A 17,112-nucleotide genomic window follows, 5' to 3' on the forward strand; every position below is an offset into this window, starting at 1 on the left:
TCTATAGGATGTGTCCAGTACAGTAATACAACCTATACATACTTAGGACTTTTAAAAATTGCTATCTCTTAAACATAGGTAAAATTTTTGGAAAGGCAAAGTAATGATAATAAAACAGTATGCACTTCAATATGGAGATGCTTGGGGACAGCGACACTTAAAAGACAAAATGAAGTAGTCAAACATTTGCCTTTTACGCTGACCAGCCATGACTGTAGTGGTGCTAAGTCAGGTGTTTGTAACTCAAGTACCACGCAGACTTAGTTTTATAAAATGTTAATACCTTTTGGTAATGACCTGAGTAAAACAGAAACATAATGTTTCTTTCATACACACGGCAGTTGCATACCTAGAAAATTCAGAATATATTGAATCTGTCAAAATGTTTTCATATATAAAAGGTAGTCAAGATCTAGGCTTGGATCGTCATAAACAGGTTTTTTACCAACACAAACAACCCAGAACACACAAATGTTGTGTGGGAAACAGTTCCACTGGATGTAGGGCTGTCATCAGCAGAATATCCACCAACTTTGGCTCTTGTTCATTAAATACCAATAATGTGCCCATTTCCCCCAAATATTGTAACAACCAAACAGCATTACCACAGATTTACAAAATGCCCCCATAGGGTGAGTGGAGGAGACAGTTTGACCCTTCTGGAGAACCACTTAAAAAAACAAACAGCAGGGCGTGGTGGCTCACGCCTGTAATCCCAGCACTTTGGGAGGCCAACGTGGGCAGATCAAGTGGTCAGGAGATCGAGACCTTCCTGGCCAGCATGGTGGAACCCCGTCTGTACTAAAAATACAAAAATTAGCTGGGCGTGGTGGTGTGCGTCTGTAACCCAGCTACTCAGGAGGCTGAGGGAGGGGAATCGCTTGAACCCCAGAGGGGAAGTTGTAGTGAGCTGAAATCGGGTCACTGCACCCCAGCCTGGCGACAGAGCGAGACTCTGTCTCAAAACAAACAAAAACAAAAAATCCAAAACACAGATATGCACCTTGCAGAGCTTCTGCTTAGAGATTTTGTCCATATTAGCACCTAAAGATCGACCATTCTTTGTCAACCGTTGCAGAATATCCAGGCATATCTCTGTGCCAGGGTTTATTCAGCTAGTGATGGTCATACTGACTTTTTCAATGGTCTTCTTGCAAGCAACGTGGCAGAGATGATCTTTAGATTTTAGCCTTTGTGCACTCATGCAGTTATACCTCCAGAATAAATTCCCACAAGTCAAAAGGTACAGGCATTTTAAAATTTGTATGGATATTGCCAAATTGCCAATTATTGCCAAATATCTCACCACTAAGTATTACAGAAGATTTTAATATTGGTAGCTATAGTTCTTTAAAGATGAAAATGAAGAATTTTAAATGCCCTATTGAAAGCCATTTTCAGATCATTTTACATTACTTAGTAGCTGCCAGCCTTGACTTGTCTTTTTATATAGGATATTCATGTGGACAGGAAATTGGATTTCCAGTATTTTCTAGGGTAGAACCAGGGTCATGACTGAAAGGCAGACAGAAGTTTGTTTCGTTTTGTTTTAAAGATGGAGCCTCACCATCTTGTTCAGGCTGGTCTACAAGCTCTCGAACTCCTGGCCTCAGGTGATCCTCTTGCTTCCCAAAGCATTGGGATTACAGATGTGAGTCACAACATCCAGCCAGAAGTTTTGGCTCTAACAGTGTAAGAACTTTCAGACATCCCTACCCATCCAGCAATAGAATGACCTGCCTGGGGAGATGAGGTACTTCCCTCCCATACCTGGGAATTTTTAATTTCAGACTGGATGAATAATTTCAAGGGATGTTCAGGAAGAGATTCCTGAGCTTAATGGAAATTACACAAGGTCAGTGTTTCCAAAGATGTAGCACCTGGGCCATGGTGTATATGTGGGATGACTTTAAGTGGTACAAGCATTAAAAAGTTTTAATTGATTTATATTCATTTTTATATGATATACGATGTTGCTATATTACTAGCAAATCATATACGTTAAGTTAGTACTGTTGCAATAATAAACTTTGGGCTAAAATATGCTTGATAACCTCTAAGGTTTCTTCAAAATTGTAATTCTAGAGTTCTAAATTTAATCTTAATATTACTAAAGTTTCAACTACTAAAAAGACTTTGAAACCCCAGTCCTTTACATTTATTAGAAGCAATTTAAACACAAACCACATTCTAGTACAGCAGAGAATTTGCGTATTTGGAGCTTGGTCTCAACTCCCATGAAAACGTAGTTAAAAATGAGAGCCCTAAGCCCTAGGTGAAGAGACCCACCCTGAAATTATATTCAACTTAATAATTTGGGGACAATATTAACATTCTAGGGATCTGTTAAACTTTGCTGCAATGGGAGGAGGGGAAAGAAGACCTGTATATTTTTTAATGAACTCAGAAAAAAAGTAGCGATCACACAAACATGTTGCTGGTGGCATCCCCCTTATCCATCAGCATTTGGTGAAAGAGAATAGCGAGGCTGGTCTTCATACTCCCATGCTCCTCTATGAGTACCATAAAACCACTGTCCAGGTCATCCTATTACATATTTAGAATGTAATATAAACTTCTGCACTGGAAATCAGAGGTGAATATTTATTTAATTCATATATAAATTTTACATAATATGCATGGTGCTATAAATATAGGCACATTTTTTTAGAAGTCCAGATACATCCAAAAATTACTTCCTCACTGTAGCCTACTCCAATCCCCTCTAGATGGAATATATAACGTTTGTAAAACAGGGGCCAAAAAGGCCATGTCCATTAATTTAAAAACTTTCTGATCATCAAGACCACTCTTTCCTGCTTCAATCAAGCAGAGTCAACAAGGGGCATGTGTTTTCAGGATTTTAATTGCACTAGTGGATGAATTAAGTAAATATCTCTGCCTGGGTAGTTTGCAATAGGTTTATGGTTTTGTTTCTCCTACTTAGTTCAAGTCAGAGAAAGAAAAACCAATACCTATGTACCTATTGGCCTTCTTTAAATCCCTATGAGATAAGCTTAAAAGGACGTCACCGCACCAGAGGACTCACTTAACCACATCTACTGACAAATAGGCAACTTCCCATAAAGTACAGGTTAAAACATCATTCATTTATATTGGTTTTCATTTGGGGACAAACATTGTAAATTTAATAATTCGTGGGATTGAGCACAGAGCAAATTGGACAAAAACAAATTCCTCAAAGTGACTCGGTTGATTCATTGACTGTACCCAGGCATGATCCAGACCTATGAGTTGTGTCATACACCCTGGCACACATCAGACAAGATTAAAGTCTGCAGTGTAAAGTCATTGGAACTTGAGTTCAAAATGAGAAAAAAATGAGTATTGGAAATTGATGCAGTAGAGCCTCTCTATTATGATACATTTTAACTTGGAGGGAAAAAATGATTCATATACACAATTATCTTAGTCAAATTTTCTATTTCTTGCTAGCAACATTTTAATTTACTTCAGAAAATGCATTAATTTTATTTAAATATATTTTCCTAAAATATAAATAATTAAATTAAATTTTTATAAATGTAGAGAATATAGTTTCCATTGACCCCCACACAGATATTAATCAGTCCAAAACTTAAGTGATAAGGAAATCATATTTGTAATTATGATCATTTTAATTTGTCTATAAATATATAATAGAATCTTGGCAACTTAATTATGAGTAGTTAACTCATACTTCCTGTAGAACCGAGCACCTTAGATTACATATTGTTGAATTAAACTATTGTCATTAATATATGTATTTTAATAGGTTATTTACAATCCACAAGTATAATTCTCTTGTATAACAACATTCCAGTGATTCTGAAAATATATAGTGAAAGAGTGCAATATAATTTACAAATGCATCAAAGCTTTTCTATGGTATTCAAGCTGGGACTTGACTTTTCAGCATTTGAAAATAGAAACAAACAAAAAGTCAATATCCTAAAGCTGTGTTTTCTAAAGCATTAAAAAAAAAAATAATAACACTAGCTTCACAAGATGCTCCATTAGAAAGAAGTACTGTAGGTAAGTGTGAGGAATGGCTCACCAGATTTCCCCTTGAAGAATCACAATGAACTTTAAAGCCTTCAAGGAGGCAATCATGAAATCAGCTTAACATTTTTCATCTCAGTATTTAGTAAAGTTTATTAACAAACCCTTCTCTCCCCCCAGCAAAACACCACTCGGTCAAGCCCCTTGGAACTAGTGTCACATGATATATTCTTTGGGGAAATGCTGATTTAAAATACAACCCTGCAACTCAATAAACAAATATATCTGAGTGAATAAAATCATGTTCCTTTAACACGGTTGTACTTTTCAAAGCTCTTTGCATGGGTATTTGTTAACATATGATTCTTTAAAAACACACAAGTCTAACAATAGATGTCTGTCTGTGTAAACTACAGGAAAAGCATTAGAAATGTTTATAGAGATACTAGACCTCATTTTCAAGGTTTAAGAAAAATGACTTCAAAATCAATAGGTGTTATTCTTAGTGAGTTTGTTTTGAGAGATAAACATGGAAGCATTAAGTCCGTAATGTGCCATATAATGACTGAAAATATTCCTGTAGAAAAATATCAGGTCATTATATTTCCCTGGAATTCTGAAAGAACTGCAGATACTACGGATAGATTTGATTATAGAATTGGGTCTATATGTAAAACCCAGCATTATCCAGAATTAAATGAGGCCGCTCTATTACTTGCTTGAAAATGCATGCATGTATAGCACAGGCAAAAACAAAGATCAGTAAATTGCTCAGTATTTCCATTGAAAACCATGAAATGGGGATAATTCGTTAACTCCAACAACGTGAGTTGTTTATATGTATATGTAAATCAGATGACATTCTTTTCTGAAAAATATACCCATAATTCACTCTCTATAAATAAAGCTGTAACTCTTGGTTATAAGACAGGAGACCTTAGTGTGATTGCAGTCCCAGAATTAATCATCTTCTCTGCACACAACTCTTTAGCCAAGCTTATCAATTTAAGCAGTCTACTTTGGCTCAGATTCTACTAGCTTACAGCTCAGATCAGTATCTGATGCTTTATTTAATTCCTGCTCAGTATATGCTAATGGGAACACTCGGGACTCATTCTAAACCACTGAAAGATAATTCATTATTTAAAAAGTAACAGCTGCTTCATACTTAAATAAAAGGTGGGTCTCTATTTGAAATATTTTTCTTTACCTACAAGTGAAAGTCAACTCAGCAAGAATTAGGAAATAAATCACAATTTAAAAAGGGACTATTGTTACTGGGGATGCGGGCTTGGAGAAGTAGATAAAAATGTCCATGTCTCAACTCTTCGGCCCTTGCGTACCCGGGTGAATCGGTTGGGTAAGAAGTGGGATGATTTAAGATCTAACACATGCTGTTGGTTGTCATTATTTCAATGCTATGCTGTGTACTTCCAGTCACCTCACCTCTTTAACCTTGTACTGTTCTAGAAAGTTTTATTCTGATATTTCTCATGGTACTTTTGCAGGCTATCCCTTGTAGTTGCTGAAACTGATGGAGGAGTCTGGGACAGTTACATATGACTCCTGAGAGCTAAGGCTGACTGAGCACTCTACATCTGGTGCGCCGCTCACTACAGATGGTGTCTGACGTCCCGTCCTCTGGTGGCACTGCAGCCCTTCTTTTCTCCAAGGCAAGTCGCTCGTCTTCAGGCCACCAAGCCCAGTCTTGTAATCTTAGCTGACAGGAAGGAATGAATGATGAAAACAATTGGCTTGGGGCAGGAATGAAGGTCCAGTTGCTGAAATTTAAAAAGAAGAGAGCAGGAGAGATTTTAAATTAATGCTTGATGTAGATTGAGTGATTTGCACATCAAACGAATCCATACGCACTTCCTGCTTTGAAGTGTTAACTGGGGCAATTATGCTCTAAAATCATTGCCCCTCACTGAGATAAAGGAACAACTCTTTGAGCTTATTCCTTACATCTCATATATCTTTTTCTCCAAAATACATCCTGTGAAATTTAGATATACCAATACCATAAATATCGATGTTGCCCTTCTTGACTGTCTAAGCCATTTATTTTTGGTATCACAATACTGATATTTATTCATTTTGGATTTGATACAGTCTGAGGCAGTACTAAATTTCACATCTGAAGATTAGGTTTGAATCCTGCTTCTCATGCTTTTTAGGCATACAATCTTGGATAAGTCTCCTAAAATTCTCCTCAGCCCTACTAACTCACAGTCATTAGAGGATTCAAGGAGCTACTATATGTGAAACTTCCTCGTAAACTGTAAAACACAGAACCCATGCTAAGCAGCTGTGCTGCCAACCGCCTCTAGTCTTGAACTGTTTAAGCGCGCATGTCACATCTCCGTGAAGGCACCATCTGAAGTCTTGTGCTTTTTGGTGTATTCCTTGAGAATCGGGCGTATGCAAGACATAGTCTGGGTAAGAGAGTCCTTCAGCAGTTGAATTTTATCACCTGACCTAATATAGGGAAATTGTTGTTCTCAATTCTCTTCTGCTGTCCCCAGTTTGGTTCTGACGATGACATTATTGGAGAATCAGGACAATCTGAGCATATCACACCTACCAAAGTTAAGGTTGTACTCATTATGACCCAGGCACTGTGCTAAATATCTTCTACCCACTATCTTATTTAATTCTCACAGCATCTGTATGAGGAAGCTATTGTGATTATCTCCATTTTTTTAAATGGGGTAACTAAGATTCAGGGAAGCTATGAAACTTTTTGAAATCTAGCTCTTATAATAAATAGAAAGCGTGGACTCAAATGCAAGTTTGTCTAAGGCCAGAGCCAGGGCTTAACCACAGCATTCTATGTCACTAACATGGAATACAACTTTTGAAAGGAACATTAAAGATTAGCTACTTCAATCCCTGTATTTTATGGATGGGGTGACTGAGATAGAAAGAAATGAAAGGACTTTCCCAAGAGAGTTGGTGAGTTTGTCGCAGACTCAGAGAGTTCAGGTCTTGACCCTCAGTTTATTGCATTTCCTACAGCTCATCTCCTGTCTCTTCCCCCTCCACACTGGAAAGGTCTGTGGCCCATCTCCTGGGATTGCTTAAACTGACATAGGGGGTAGAGGGGAAGGAGGCTGTGTCTGAATTTGAGCTCATCAACTAAATGTACTGGCAGTAAAAATCAGTCCTTCCTAAATCTTGCAAGTCAGGCTGTAATTACAGGCAGAAAGGCTGAAATTTAGACATAAGTGATTTTCCTCGTGGGCAAAAATAGCCTTGAATTTTTAAGCCAAAGATAAAGCAGGAGACTGATTCTTGTTCTTTTCCACTTTGCTAGGGAGTAGTCACCTTTAGGAAAAAGTACACAATGGGTGATTGATAGAGCAGCAACCGAATTAGAAATATTCTTAGTAAAATGGACTTTTAAGTCACTACTTTATTTCCAAGCGGGTGCCTCACACTGAACCTACTGATTGAAACTTACAAACAAACATTCAATAAAAAATACTTTGGATCCATTTTAAAAGTTAGAAAAATGCTTGGCTAGAAATAACTCTCAGAAAGTGAATGTTAGCAAAGCAAGTGTCAGCCACAGGGAATGGCCTTCATTGTGACTGCCTGTGGCATTCATGGCAAGAAATCTGGCACTGTTTTGGTGCCAGAAGTATGGCATCATTTAGAAAAGTGGGGCTGCAATTTTGAGATAAAAAGTCCCTATGCCCTGTTGAGCCTGTTCTGCCCTTTCCTTCCTGAAAGCCAGCAAATTCACTCAATAACCCAGTGGCTTGGGAAGACCTAAACAGAGACTAGTCATTACAACATCAAAGTCCTCTTTGAAGTTCTACATTTGACAGCTTAAATGAGATGCTATGTTCTCCTGAAATGCCAAGGATGACACTTGCTAGAGAGCATAAGTGTGCAATTCTCACCCTTCTGTGCAAGTGAAGTCATATACTTTTTCATTATGGCAGGCAGAAACCATCTCAGGAAATTTTGAATTTAAACACATGGACTAACTTGCATTGAGATGAAAAGTATATTACTTTAACTGATACATTTGCAAATTTTGTTGCATATTGTTTGACATCAGCTCCCTGGCTTCTGTGCCTTTGTCCCGCCCTCTCTCAACTCCAACTGAGTTGATCAGTTTCTTTTCATTTTCCGGTTGCCCTCTTTCTCTGCCCCTCATCTGGCCCCTCCTGTCTCTTTGCTCTATGTCCTCTCCTCAGAGACTTCCCTGACGGTAGGGACCATGTATTTTACTTCACTGCATCCCTAACATCTCTTACAATGCCAAGGTTACATGAGATGCTTGATACTTTTAAAAAATTCAGGGTACATTTTTTTAAGCTGATGAGACCATATTTGATAAGAATTTAATCAAACTTTGTAAAGGATTCTTTCCTGTGACTCAAATATTTATGTAGTCTTCTACTGGAAAATGAGACTGAAGAAAAGAATTTTGAAATAATTGAACCTAATCACTGTTTTTCAAGGATCAAATAAAACATGGGCTTGCAAGCACTTCGTTAGCAGTCAAATGCCGAATAAGAACAAGGCAGCATTATGTTGCAAAATGAAATATTAATATATGAAATCACACTGTCTAAAGAAAAGTACACTTACAATCTCTCCATCTTTGCCTCCAAAATCTAAATACAGCATCCTGATTCCATCATCCGAAGACATTTTGAGCTTTTCATAAGGAGACTGTATGATTGTCTTGGGAAAGGCACCCTCCTGTGGTTCAGTGGAAATAGAAAATCCATTCTCATAATGTATGGTCAAACGGCACTCCTGGTTTTTGTAGGTGCAAGCTGATAGAGAAAGAGGGAGAGAAAGAGACAGGTATGAACCATGGCGATCAATCCATTTTCCCACTCACTTCATGCTTCCTCAGTCCCAGAGATCAGCCACAAGTTTCTTACTACAATAAAAACATAGTCATTGTTCATGAAAATATTCTCCTTGGATTTATTTTGGTGTTGTAATTTTAAAAGCCCCATAGCCGGGCGCGGTGGCTCACGCCTGTAATCCCAGCACTTTGGGAGGCTGAGGTGGGCAGATCATGAGGTCAAGAGATAGAGACCATCCTGGCCAACATGGTGAAATCCCGTCTCTACTAAAAATACAAAAATTAGCTGGGCGTTGTGGCAAGCGCCTATAGTCCCAGCTACTCGGGAGGCTGAGGCTGGAGAATTGCTTGAACCCGGGAGGTGGACGTTGCAGTGAGCTGAGATCACACCACTGCACTCCAGCCTGGCACCTGGCGACAGAGCGAGACTCTGCCTCAAAAAATAAAAGTAAAAAAAGAAGCCCCATAGAACTAAGGAAAATAAATGGAAAGAAATTATTTTTGCTGGGATCTACTAAATGTTATCTGGGTTCTAGTCCTTATCTAGTCATCTGACTGACAACACACAGGTCTGTAGGTGTACTGGCCTTCCAACAGCCCTGTGGGCCTCGCCTCAAGCCAGAAAAAAACCAGATCATTGATTTAAATAAATAAGGCCAGCAGGGCATGCTGACTCACACCTGCAATCCCAGCTTTGGGAGGCCAAGGTAGGCGGATCACTTGAGGTCAGAAGTTCAAGACCAGCCTGGCCAATATGGTGCAACCCCATCAAATTTGTATTTGCTAAAATATTAAACGCTAAAACCCCAACCAATTTGTATTTGCTAAAAATACAAATATTAGCCAGATGTGGTGGTGTGCACCTATAGTCCCAGCTACTCTGGAGGCTGAGACAGGAGAATGGCTTGAACCTGGGAGGCAGAGGTTGCAGCGAGTAGAGATTGCTCTACTGTACTCCAGCCTTGGCGACAGAGCTAGACTCTACCTAAAAGAAAAAAATTTTTTAATGTAAATAAAAAAATAAAGCCACCTTTGAATCACCATCCTCATCATCATCAACACACACACACACTCACACACACACACATCTACCACATGGTGAAAGAAGACAGCATACGGCCATGACATTATCTAAGTTAACTAATGTAAACAAGTAAGTCAGGAATTAGTGGTTTAAAAATAATCTAATTTTTACAAGTCCAACAAATCTCTTTCTAGAAATTGACAGGGGTGTTCTTTTCATTTCCCTGATGATCTTGGATCCTGGAAAAGCTGCTGTTGCTAACAGACCTCAGATGTGGCATCTTCCATGAAGAGCACTCCTGGTGTGGCATCCAGGAATCTCAGTGGTGGTATGCACATGGTGCCCTCTGATCCAAAGAAATAAACCAAAAACCTCTTGAGCAGGTACGGTGCCAGCTTTTATCTGGGATTCTCACTATGTTTAGGAAAAAGAGTCCTGCTCTTTAAGCTTATGAGCTGGGCTTGGGGACTGGCACAGCATCCTAATTCCTATCTAGGAAGACTTGCGAATGTTTTAAATTCTTGATCAAAGGTTCTGGAAAAGGTTATTACGGATCAGATTGGATTTTTTGCTTCACAAAACACCACATTTAACAGACCCCGAAGAGTAAATTGGCTCAGGTTTTGATCTACATCTAAAAGATCTGTAGGGAAACCAGGACACTCCCTGCTGGGGGTGGGGCTTGAAAGCATAAGAGCAAGGGCTTTATTGATTGAGAACTTGCTGTACATCATCATTTGCCCCACTCAGCTTTATAAATCACACACTTCTGAAGCCGGAACACAGCCCGATATTACAGGTGGAAAATGGAAAGCTCAGAGAGGTGAACACGTCACCACCCAGGTTGTTAGGCTTTCAAAATTCAAGTTCTTTCCACTCTTCCCTGTGTCCCTTCTCATGCTCAGGCACTCAGGACAAGGAGGGATATAGGGAGGGAGCTGGGCACAGAGTCATTCAGCTTTCCTACCTCATGAATGATGACAGTAGGCAGGGAGGCCTCCCAAAGTTTGGAAGAAGAAATAGGGATCTCTATTGCCCACAGAATGTGGTGGTTTTTAATCAAAGCTCTGATTAAAACAAATGGCCCTTCTCCTGACTGACTTGCAGATATCTTTCAAGTTGTAACTAGGGCTGATCTATTCCTTTAACAGGTCTATAACTCCTTCTGTGCATAGTCCCCAAACCCTGCCCTCCGCCAGCTTTCCCATTCAAGGATATCCAAGGACAGTGGCATAGAAATCATGCTGATGGCACTGGCTCCCTGTCTTAATCCCTCCTTTTTTTTTTTGAGATGGGGTCTACGCTATGTTGCCCAGGTCAGTTTCAAACTCTGGGCTCAAAGGATCCTCCCGCTTCAGCCTCCTGAGTAGCTGGGGTTACAGGCGTGTGTCCCATGACAGACGCCATTTTGATACCCTTCATGTCTACCACCCGCAGACTATGTGGGTGAATGGGATATAAGCATTGGGTTCTTTTCCCCAATGTTTAAACAAATGGTAAAACGACACCATCGGATATTCTGAATTAACTGATTGTGATTACTTTTAATTCTAGTTGACTTCAAATGATATTTGTGGAATGTTTGACCTCATATACTCCAGTCGACCTCAAATGGTATTTGGGGTATTTGTGATGGCACTCTACCTAGAATGGAATCAGTTATCTGAAGATGTTCTCAGTCTATACAGGATAAATCGAACACATTATCAAATTAACTGAAGCTCTGATTAAAACATAGGCCCCTTTTCCCAACTCTCTGAGGGCATTTTTCGAAGTATAACTGGATTACACTTTGGTCATTCCCACACTTTCTTCTCCAGCACCCAGCTAGCTCACTGCACAGAATTATTAGCTTTTCTCCATTGATTTGTCTATCAATAGCCTCAGTGTTTTCGTGTCAAAGCAGAGTTCAGCTTATTAGAGAAAGATTTTACAAAATTTCTAGGATGTAAACTAAGCCAAATTCCCTTGGGCATCTTCATTCTTTCCTACAACAATCCCCAAATGGTTGCAGCAGGTCTGAGCTTCTCTGGTATTACACATAAAACTCTATCAAACTTAGTATTCAGGTGGTCAAGCTTCTTCCAACTCTCAAGTTCAAAACTTTTTTTTTTTTTTTTTGCCATACAGAGTAGGCATCAAAAATAAAAGCTTCCAAGATACTCCTACAAGGTTTCAACAAAGATCAGAAACATTTGAGGACTAATTAGTTTCAAGATAATTACAAAAAGGCACTGATTATCTTGGATATGTTGCAACGGAAGTTCTGCGAAACATCTAATTTTTCATGTTTGCATAAACAGGGGAAATTTGGAAAAACCCTACTACATGTAAACATGTGCCACATCTTTCAGAATACTCCTGGGTGGGGCCGGATGCGGTGGTTCATGCCTGTAATCTCAGCACTTTGGGAGGATGAGGTGGGTGAATCAGCTGAGGTCAGGAGTTTGAGACCAGTCTGACCAAGATGGTGAAATTCCATCTCTACTAAAAATATAAATATCGCCGAGCAGGGTGGCGGGCACCTGGAATCCCAGCAACATGTGACGCTGAGGCAGGAGAATTGCTTGAACCCGGGAGGCGGAGGTTGCAGTGAGCCAAGATCGTGCCATTGCACTCCAGCCTGGGCAACAAGAGTGAAATTCCGTCTCAAGAAAAAAAATACTCCTGGTTGACCAGGAAGTTGCACCCTGGCATTGTACAAAGAGTTGTGCAAAGAGTGCTCCATGGGCCAGCAGCATCAGAACCACCTGAAATCTTGTTAAATGCAATTCTCAGGCCGCGCCCTAGAACTGCTGACTCTCAATCTCCGGGGATGGGATTGGGCGTTAGCAAATTGAGGCTTTTGAAAATGAAACTCAAATTAAAATTGTCATTGTTTTCAGTGTAGCTAAAGCTTGGAAGCATGGTTCTTAAGAGGTCTTGTGGGAAATCCTGTTCCTCTAAAGCAGAGCTGCACAAAAGGGCTTTCTATTGTGATGGGAATGTTCTAGATCTGTACTGCCCACTGCCCAACGAAGCAGGCATTAGGCACACGTGGCTACTGAACACTTAAAATGTGGCTAGTGCAACTGAGGAACTGACTATATTTTAATTGTTTTAAATTGCCACCTTTGATTAAGGCTAGCATATTGGATAACGCAGGTCTAGAGATAAGAACAACAACTAATAATCATACTTATTCATAACAAGCATGGCGTAGGTACTAGGTACTATTATTCCTATTAACCTATGAGGTAGGTACTATTACTTTCTCCTTTTCATAGATGAAAAAACTAAGACATTCAGTACGTGATTATGACAGAAATAGAACTGGAATTTGAATCCAAGTCTGTCTGACTTTAAAGCCCCTACTTGTGACTATAACCTTGTACTGCTTCCTTAGAAACAGAGGGAAATGAAAGAATAGGCAGGAAAGGATAACAGAAAAGGGAAAACAGCAAATAATATACGAAACTCAAAGACAGGTTTCCTGGAAGACTTTGTGGAGGGCACTAGCCACGGGGCCTCAAAGCCTAATGCCCTTTGATGAATGTCTGCAGGAGGCCTGGAAGAGGTTGGCCTTCGATCTCAGAACCAGAAACAATTTGTCTTAGATTTCAGGATCAAGAACAATAACATTATAGACACTGTTAATTGTATAGTTTGCTGACTGATGAAAATCCCTGGGTTCATTATGGATAACAACTTAGCAAATGTACAAGATTGAGTGGCATGTGTTTAGTTAGTAATGTTACCTTAAATTCGATATTACCTTTCCAGACTCTTTTTTTTTAGATGGAGTCTCACTCTTGTCACCCAGGCTGGAGTACAGTGGCACACTCTCAGCTCACTGCAACCCCGGCCTCCTGGGTTCAAGCGATTCTCTTGCCTCAGACTCCTGAGACAGGGAAGGAGATTACAGGCACACGCCACGGTGCTTGGCTTATGTGTTTTTTTTGAGACTCAGTCTTGCTCTGTTGCCCAGGCTAGAATGCAGTGGCGCAATCTCCACTCAATGCAACCTCTGCTCCTGGTTCAAGCAATTTTTCTGCCCCAGCCTCCCGAGTAGCTGGGGCTGCAGGCATATACCACATGCCCAGCTAATTTTTGTATTTTTAGTAGAGACGGGGCTTCACCATATTGGCCAGGCTGGTCTCGAACTCCTGACCTTGTGATCTGCCTGCCTCACCTCCCAGAGGGCTGGGATCACAGGTGTGAGCCACCATGCCTGGCCATTTTTGTATTTTTACTAGAGATGGGGTTTCACCTTGTTGGCCAGGCTGGTCTCGAACTCCTGACCTCAGATGATTCACCAGCCTCAGCCTCCCAAAGTGCTGGGATTACAGGTGTGAGCCACCACACCCGGCCTCTAGTCCCTTATTTAACCTTCGCCAATTAAGAAATTTAAATTATCTATCTATCTATATACCTACATATGTAAGTTTTGATGTCTGTCATTCTGTCTCTCTGTATGTTTTGGAGAGTGGCATGAAAGTTACTGATCACAACAGCCTGAGCAAAACTGATTTTTGTGGCATCACTGGCATAACCGTGGAAAGTTCCCTGTCTCTGTAGAAACTATAGTGGACAAAGAGTGGACTTCAGAGTGACATAGCCTAGAATTGAAGTCAGATCTGTCATTTATTAGCTGTGTGACCTCGTGCATGCTATTTAACCTTTCTTGAGAATTTGCTTCCTGATTTATCAGGCTGACAAGGGAAATGGAAGGACTGGATGAGACAGGCAAAGTATTGTGACCCAGGACACACACATGGGTGCACACACGCACAGTTGAATCAAAAGTTCTTCAAAACAATAAAACAATATTTACACTAATTTTTCTATTCTACTTTATTTCATTTTTAAAATGTTGGTCTTGCCTTAACTGATTTCAGGACCCATAAAAAATTTGTTTTTCAGGCTGGGCATGGTGGCTCATGCCTGTAATCCCAGCACTTTGAGAGACCAAGACAGGTAGATCACTTGAGGTCAGGAGTTCGAAACCAACCTAGCCAACATGGTGAAACCCTGTCTCTACTAAAAAATACAAAAATTAGCTGGGGGTGGTGGCACCTGCCTGTAATCCTAGCTACTTGGGAGGCTGACACAGGAGAATTGCTTGAACCTAGGAGGTAGAAGTTGCAATGAGCCAATATCGTGCCATTGTACTCCAGCCCAGGTGACAAGAGCAAAACTCCGTCTCAATAAAAAAAAACTTTGTTTTTCAAAGTATGAAGCTACGGAGACATTAAATGCCTGGCAGGTAGCAGGTCCTTAATACATACTATACTATAGAAGCATTCTTCCTTCTACACACATCTCCCATTTCTACCACCGTCTTGCCCTGTCTAAGAGCTCTGTGTGAATGTGGCCTGTGCTCACTCGGCACTTCCATCCTGCCTCTGCCTCTTCGTTCACACCAGGGCAGGGGGTGCTGGTCATTCTTCCCAGAACTGTCCCTTTGTTCTGCTTATTCCCACCCCAATGCCTTTGGCTCCTGCTCTTTTTAACTGCGTGGGTCTCCAGTTGATATGGTTTGGATGTTTTGTCCCCTCCAAATCTCACGTTGAAATGTAATCCCCAGTACGGACGTGGGGCTTGGTGGAAGGTGTTTGGGTCTTGGGGAGGATCCTTCATGAATGACTTGGTGCCCGCCTCCTTCAGTAATGAGTAAGCTCTTGCTTTGAATTCAGGAGAGACCTGGTTGTTTAAAATAGTGTGGCACTTTCCTCCTCTCTCTCTTTTTCTCCCCTCTTCTATTGCCATGTGATACGCCAGTCCCATTTGCCTTCCACCATGATTGGAAGCTTCCTGAGGCCCTCACCGGAAGCAGATGCCAGACCACGCTTCTTGTACAGTCTGCAGCACAGGGACCCAAAGTAAACTTTTCTTTATAAATTACCTAGCTCAGGCATGTCTTTATAGCAGTGCAAACAGACTCACACACCTGTCTTCTTCAATTCTATTAACTGCTTAATATATTTCCACTAATTTTATTCTGTGATAGATTACTCAGAATCAGTTTCTGTTATTTGTAGCCAAGAATCCTACTCATTCATGCCTCAAAGTTCATTCCTTCAGGAAGCCATCCAGGGGTTACACAGGTAGGAAAACTGTAACTGAATATCCAACTTACCAACTTTTCTTGAGTGAAGATAGGATAAGTCTTTTTATAATCAAAGCCTTAGGTTACATTTTAGTAGGGTATAGCCCTCCTCAATTTAGAAGAATTTAAATTTGCTTCTGGAATTTTAACCATCCCCAGAGGCCAGTGATGAAAATTGCTTTAAGGCCTGGGTGGAGCAGAAGTTTCGTCTTCCTGTAACAGCGCGCCCTTGGTGGTCCACGGCAGTACTCACCGGTGCTGATTTCCGCGATGAGTTCAGCAGAATTGTGGCAACCCTGTACTATGCTCCTTGTCCAGTGGGAGAGGTCCCTGCTGGTCTCTGCTCTGAAGAGATGGGTTTCGATCCCTTGCCTGGTACCAGTTCGCGTTGCAAAGGACAGATCTACACCAGCCTGGGGTGATCCCTTCCCTGGACCTGAATGGACCAGCCTGGAGACAGAAAGAGAGATCATCAAAATGGAGACTAGTTTATTCACCTGGTATATCACCTTGTGTAAGACCCAAATTGGTGATTTGCTCTCATTTTTCTGGTCTGGGATCAAAGCGCTCCACTATACCCTGCTGTTCTGCCATCTCCTCTCCAAGGGTAGCATGAGGTTAAGACAGCACCCATGAGCTGGGCATCTGGACGGATATGCCAGGGAGTTCAATAAGATGACTTTAATTTGTGCAAATTCAACTATAAGAAAAGAAAAATAAGTAAAGGTGAGGGAGAAAAGAATTTAAATACTGTATAAAATTCTCTCCAGCATTCCTTTCCTGAGCTTCTGCATGTTCCAGCACAAACATGAAATGAGACTGAGAATCTATTACTTCCTGGGTTAGACTTCATTCTCTTGTGTCTCTTGTAGTTTGGAACATCTGGCTGCATTGAATGCACTTCTGGGTGTGCAAGTTTTCATGCGTGTAGCCCCTAAATGCAAACAAACAAGGTGGAATTCAATTGAAGCAAAAGCCAGGGGTGTATCGGATAAAGCTCAAGGAAGAACAGGCAATGCTGACTTCGTAGGAAGCGGTATGGAAGTGCACCTTAGGGCAGATTTTTCAAGACAGATTTTGGCCACACAAGATTTTCACACTGACGTTTGAACTTACACTCAGCATAAAATGTGACTTTCACAGTAAATATTTTTTTTTTTTTTT

The 17,112-nt window shown here is 40.6% G+C and overlaps 1 protein-coding gene across 2 annotated transcripts in view; it reads right to left on the reverse strand.

Annotated features, from left to right (window-relative positions):
- Positions 1-2,590: 2,590 nt before the first annotated feature.
- The window catches only part of SNTB1 (syntrophin beta 1), a 277,787-nt gene continuing 263,265 nt past the window's right edge, over positions 2,591-17,112 (reverse strand). The window contains exons 5-7 of one of the 2 annotated variants that reach the window (XM_037739320.1): positions 16,202-16,398; positions 8,608-8,798; positions 2,591-5,783 (exon numbers count right to left, since the gene is read on the reverse strand). In XM_037739320.1, coding sequence (XP_037595248.1) covers positions 5,691-5,783; positions 8,608-8,798; positions 16,202-16,398 — 481 coding nt within the window. In that variant the 3' untranslated portion in view covers positions 2,591-5,690. The remainder of the gene's footprint in view (positions 5,784-8,607; positions 8,799-16,201; positions 16,399-17,112) is intronic. The other variant, XM_017530713.2, reaches the window with a different exon arrangement.

Source organism: Cebus imitator, unplaced genomic scaffold, assembly GCF_001604975.1.
Source record: "Cebus imitator isolate Cc_AM_T3 unplaced genomic scaffold, Cebus_imitator-1.0 Scaffold68, whole genome shotgun sequence".
Lineage (NCBI taxonomy): Eukaryota > Metazoa > Chordata > Mammalia > Primates > Cebidae > Cebus > Cebus imitator.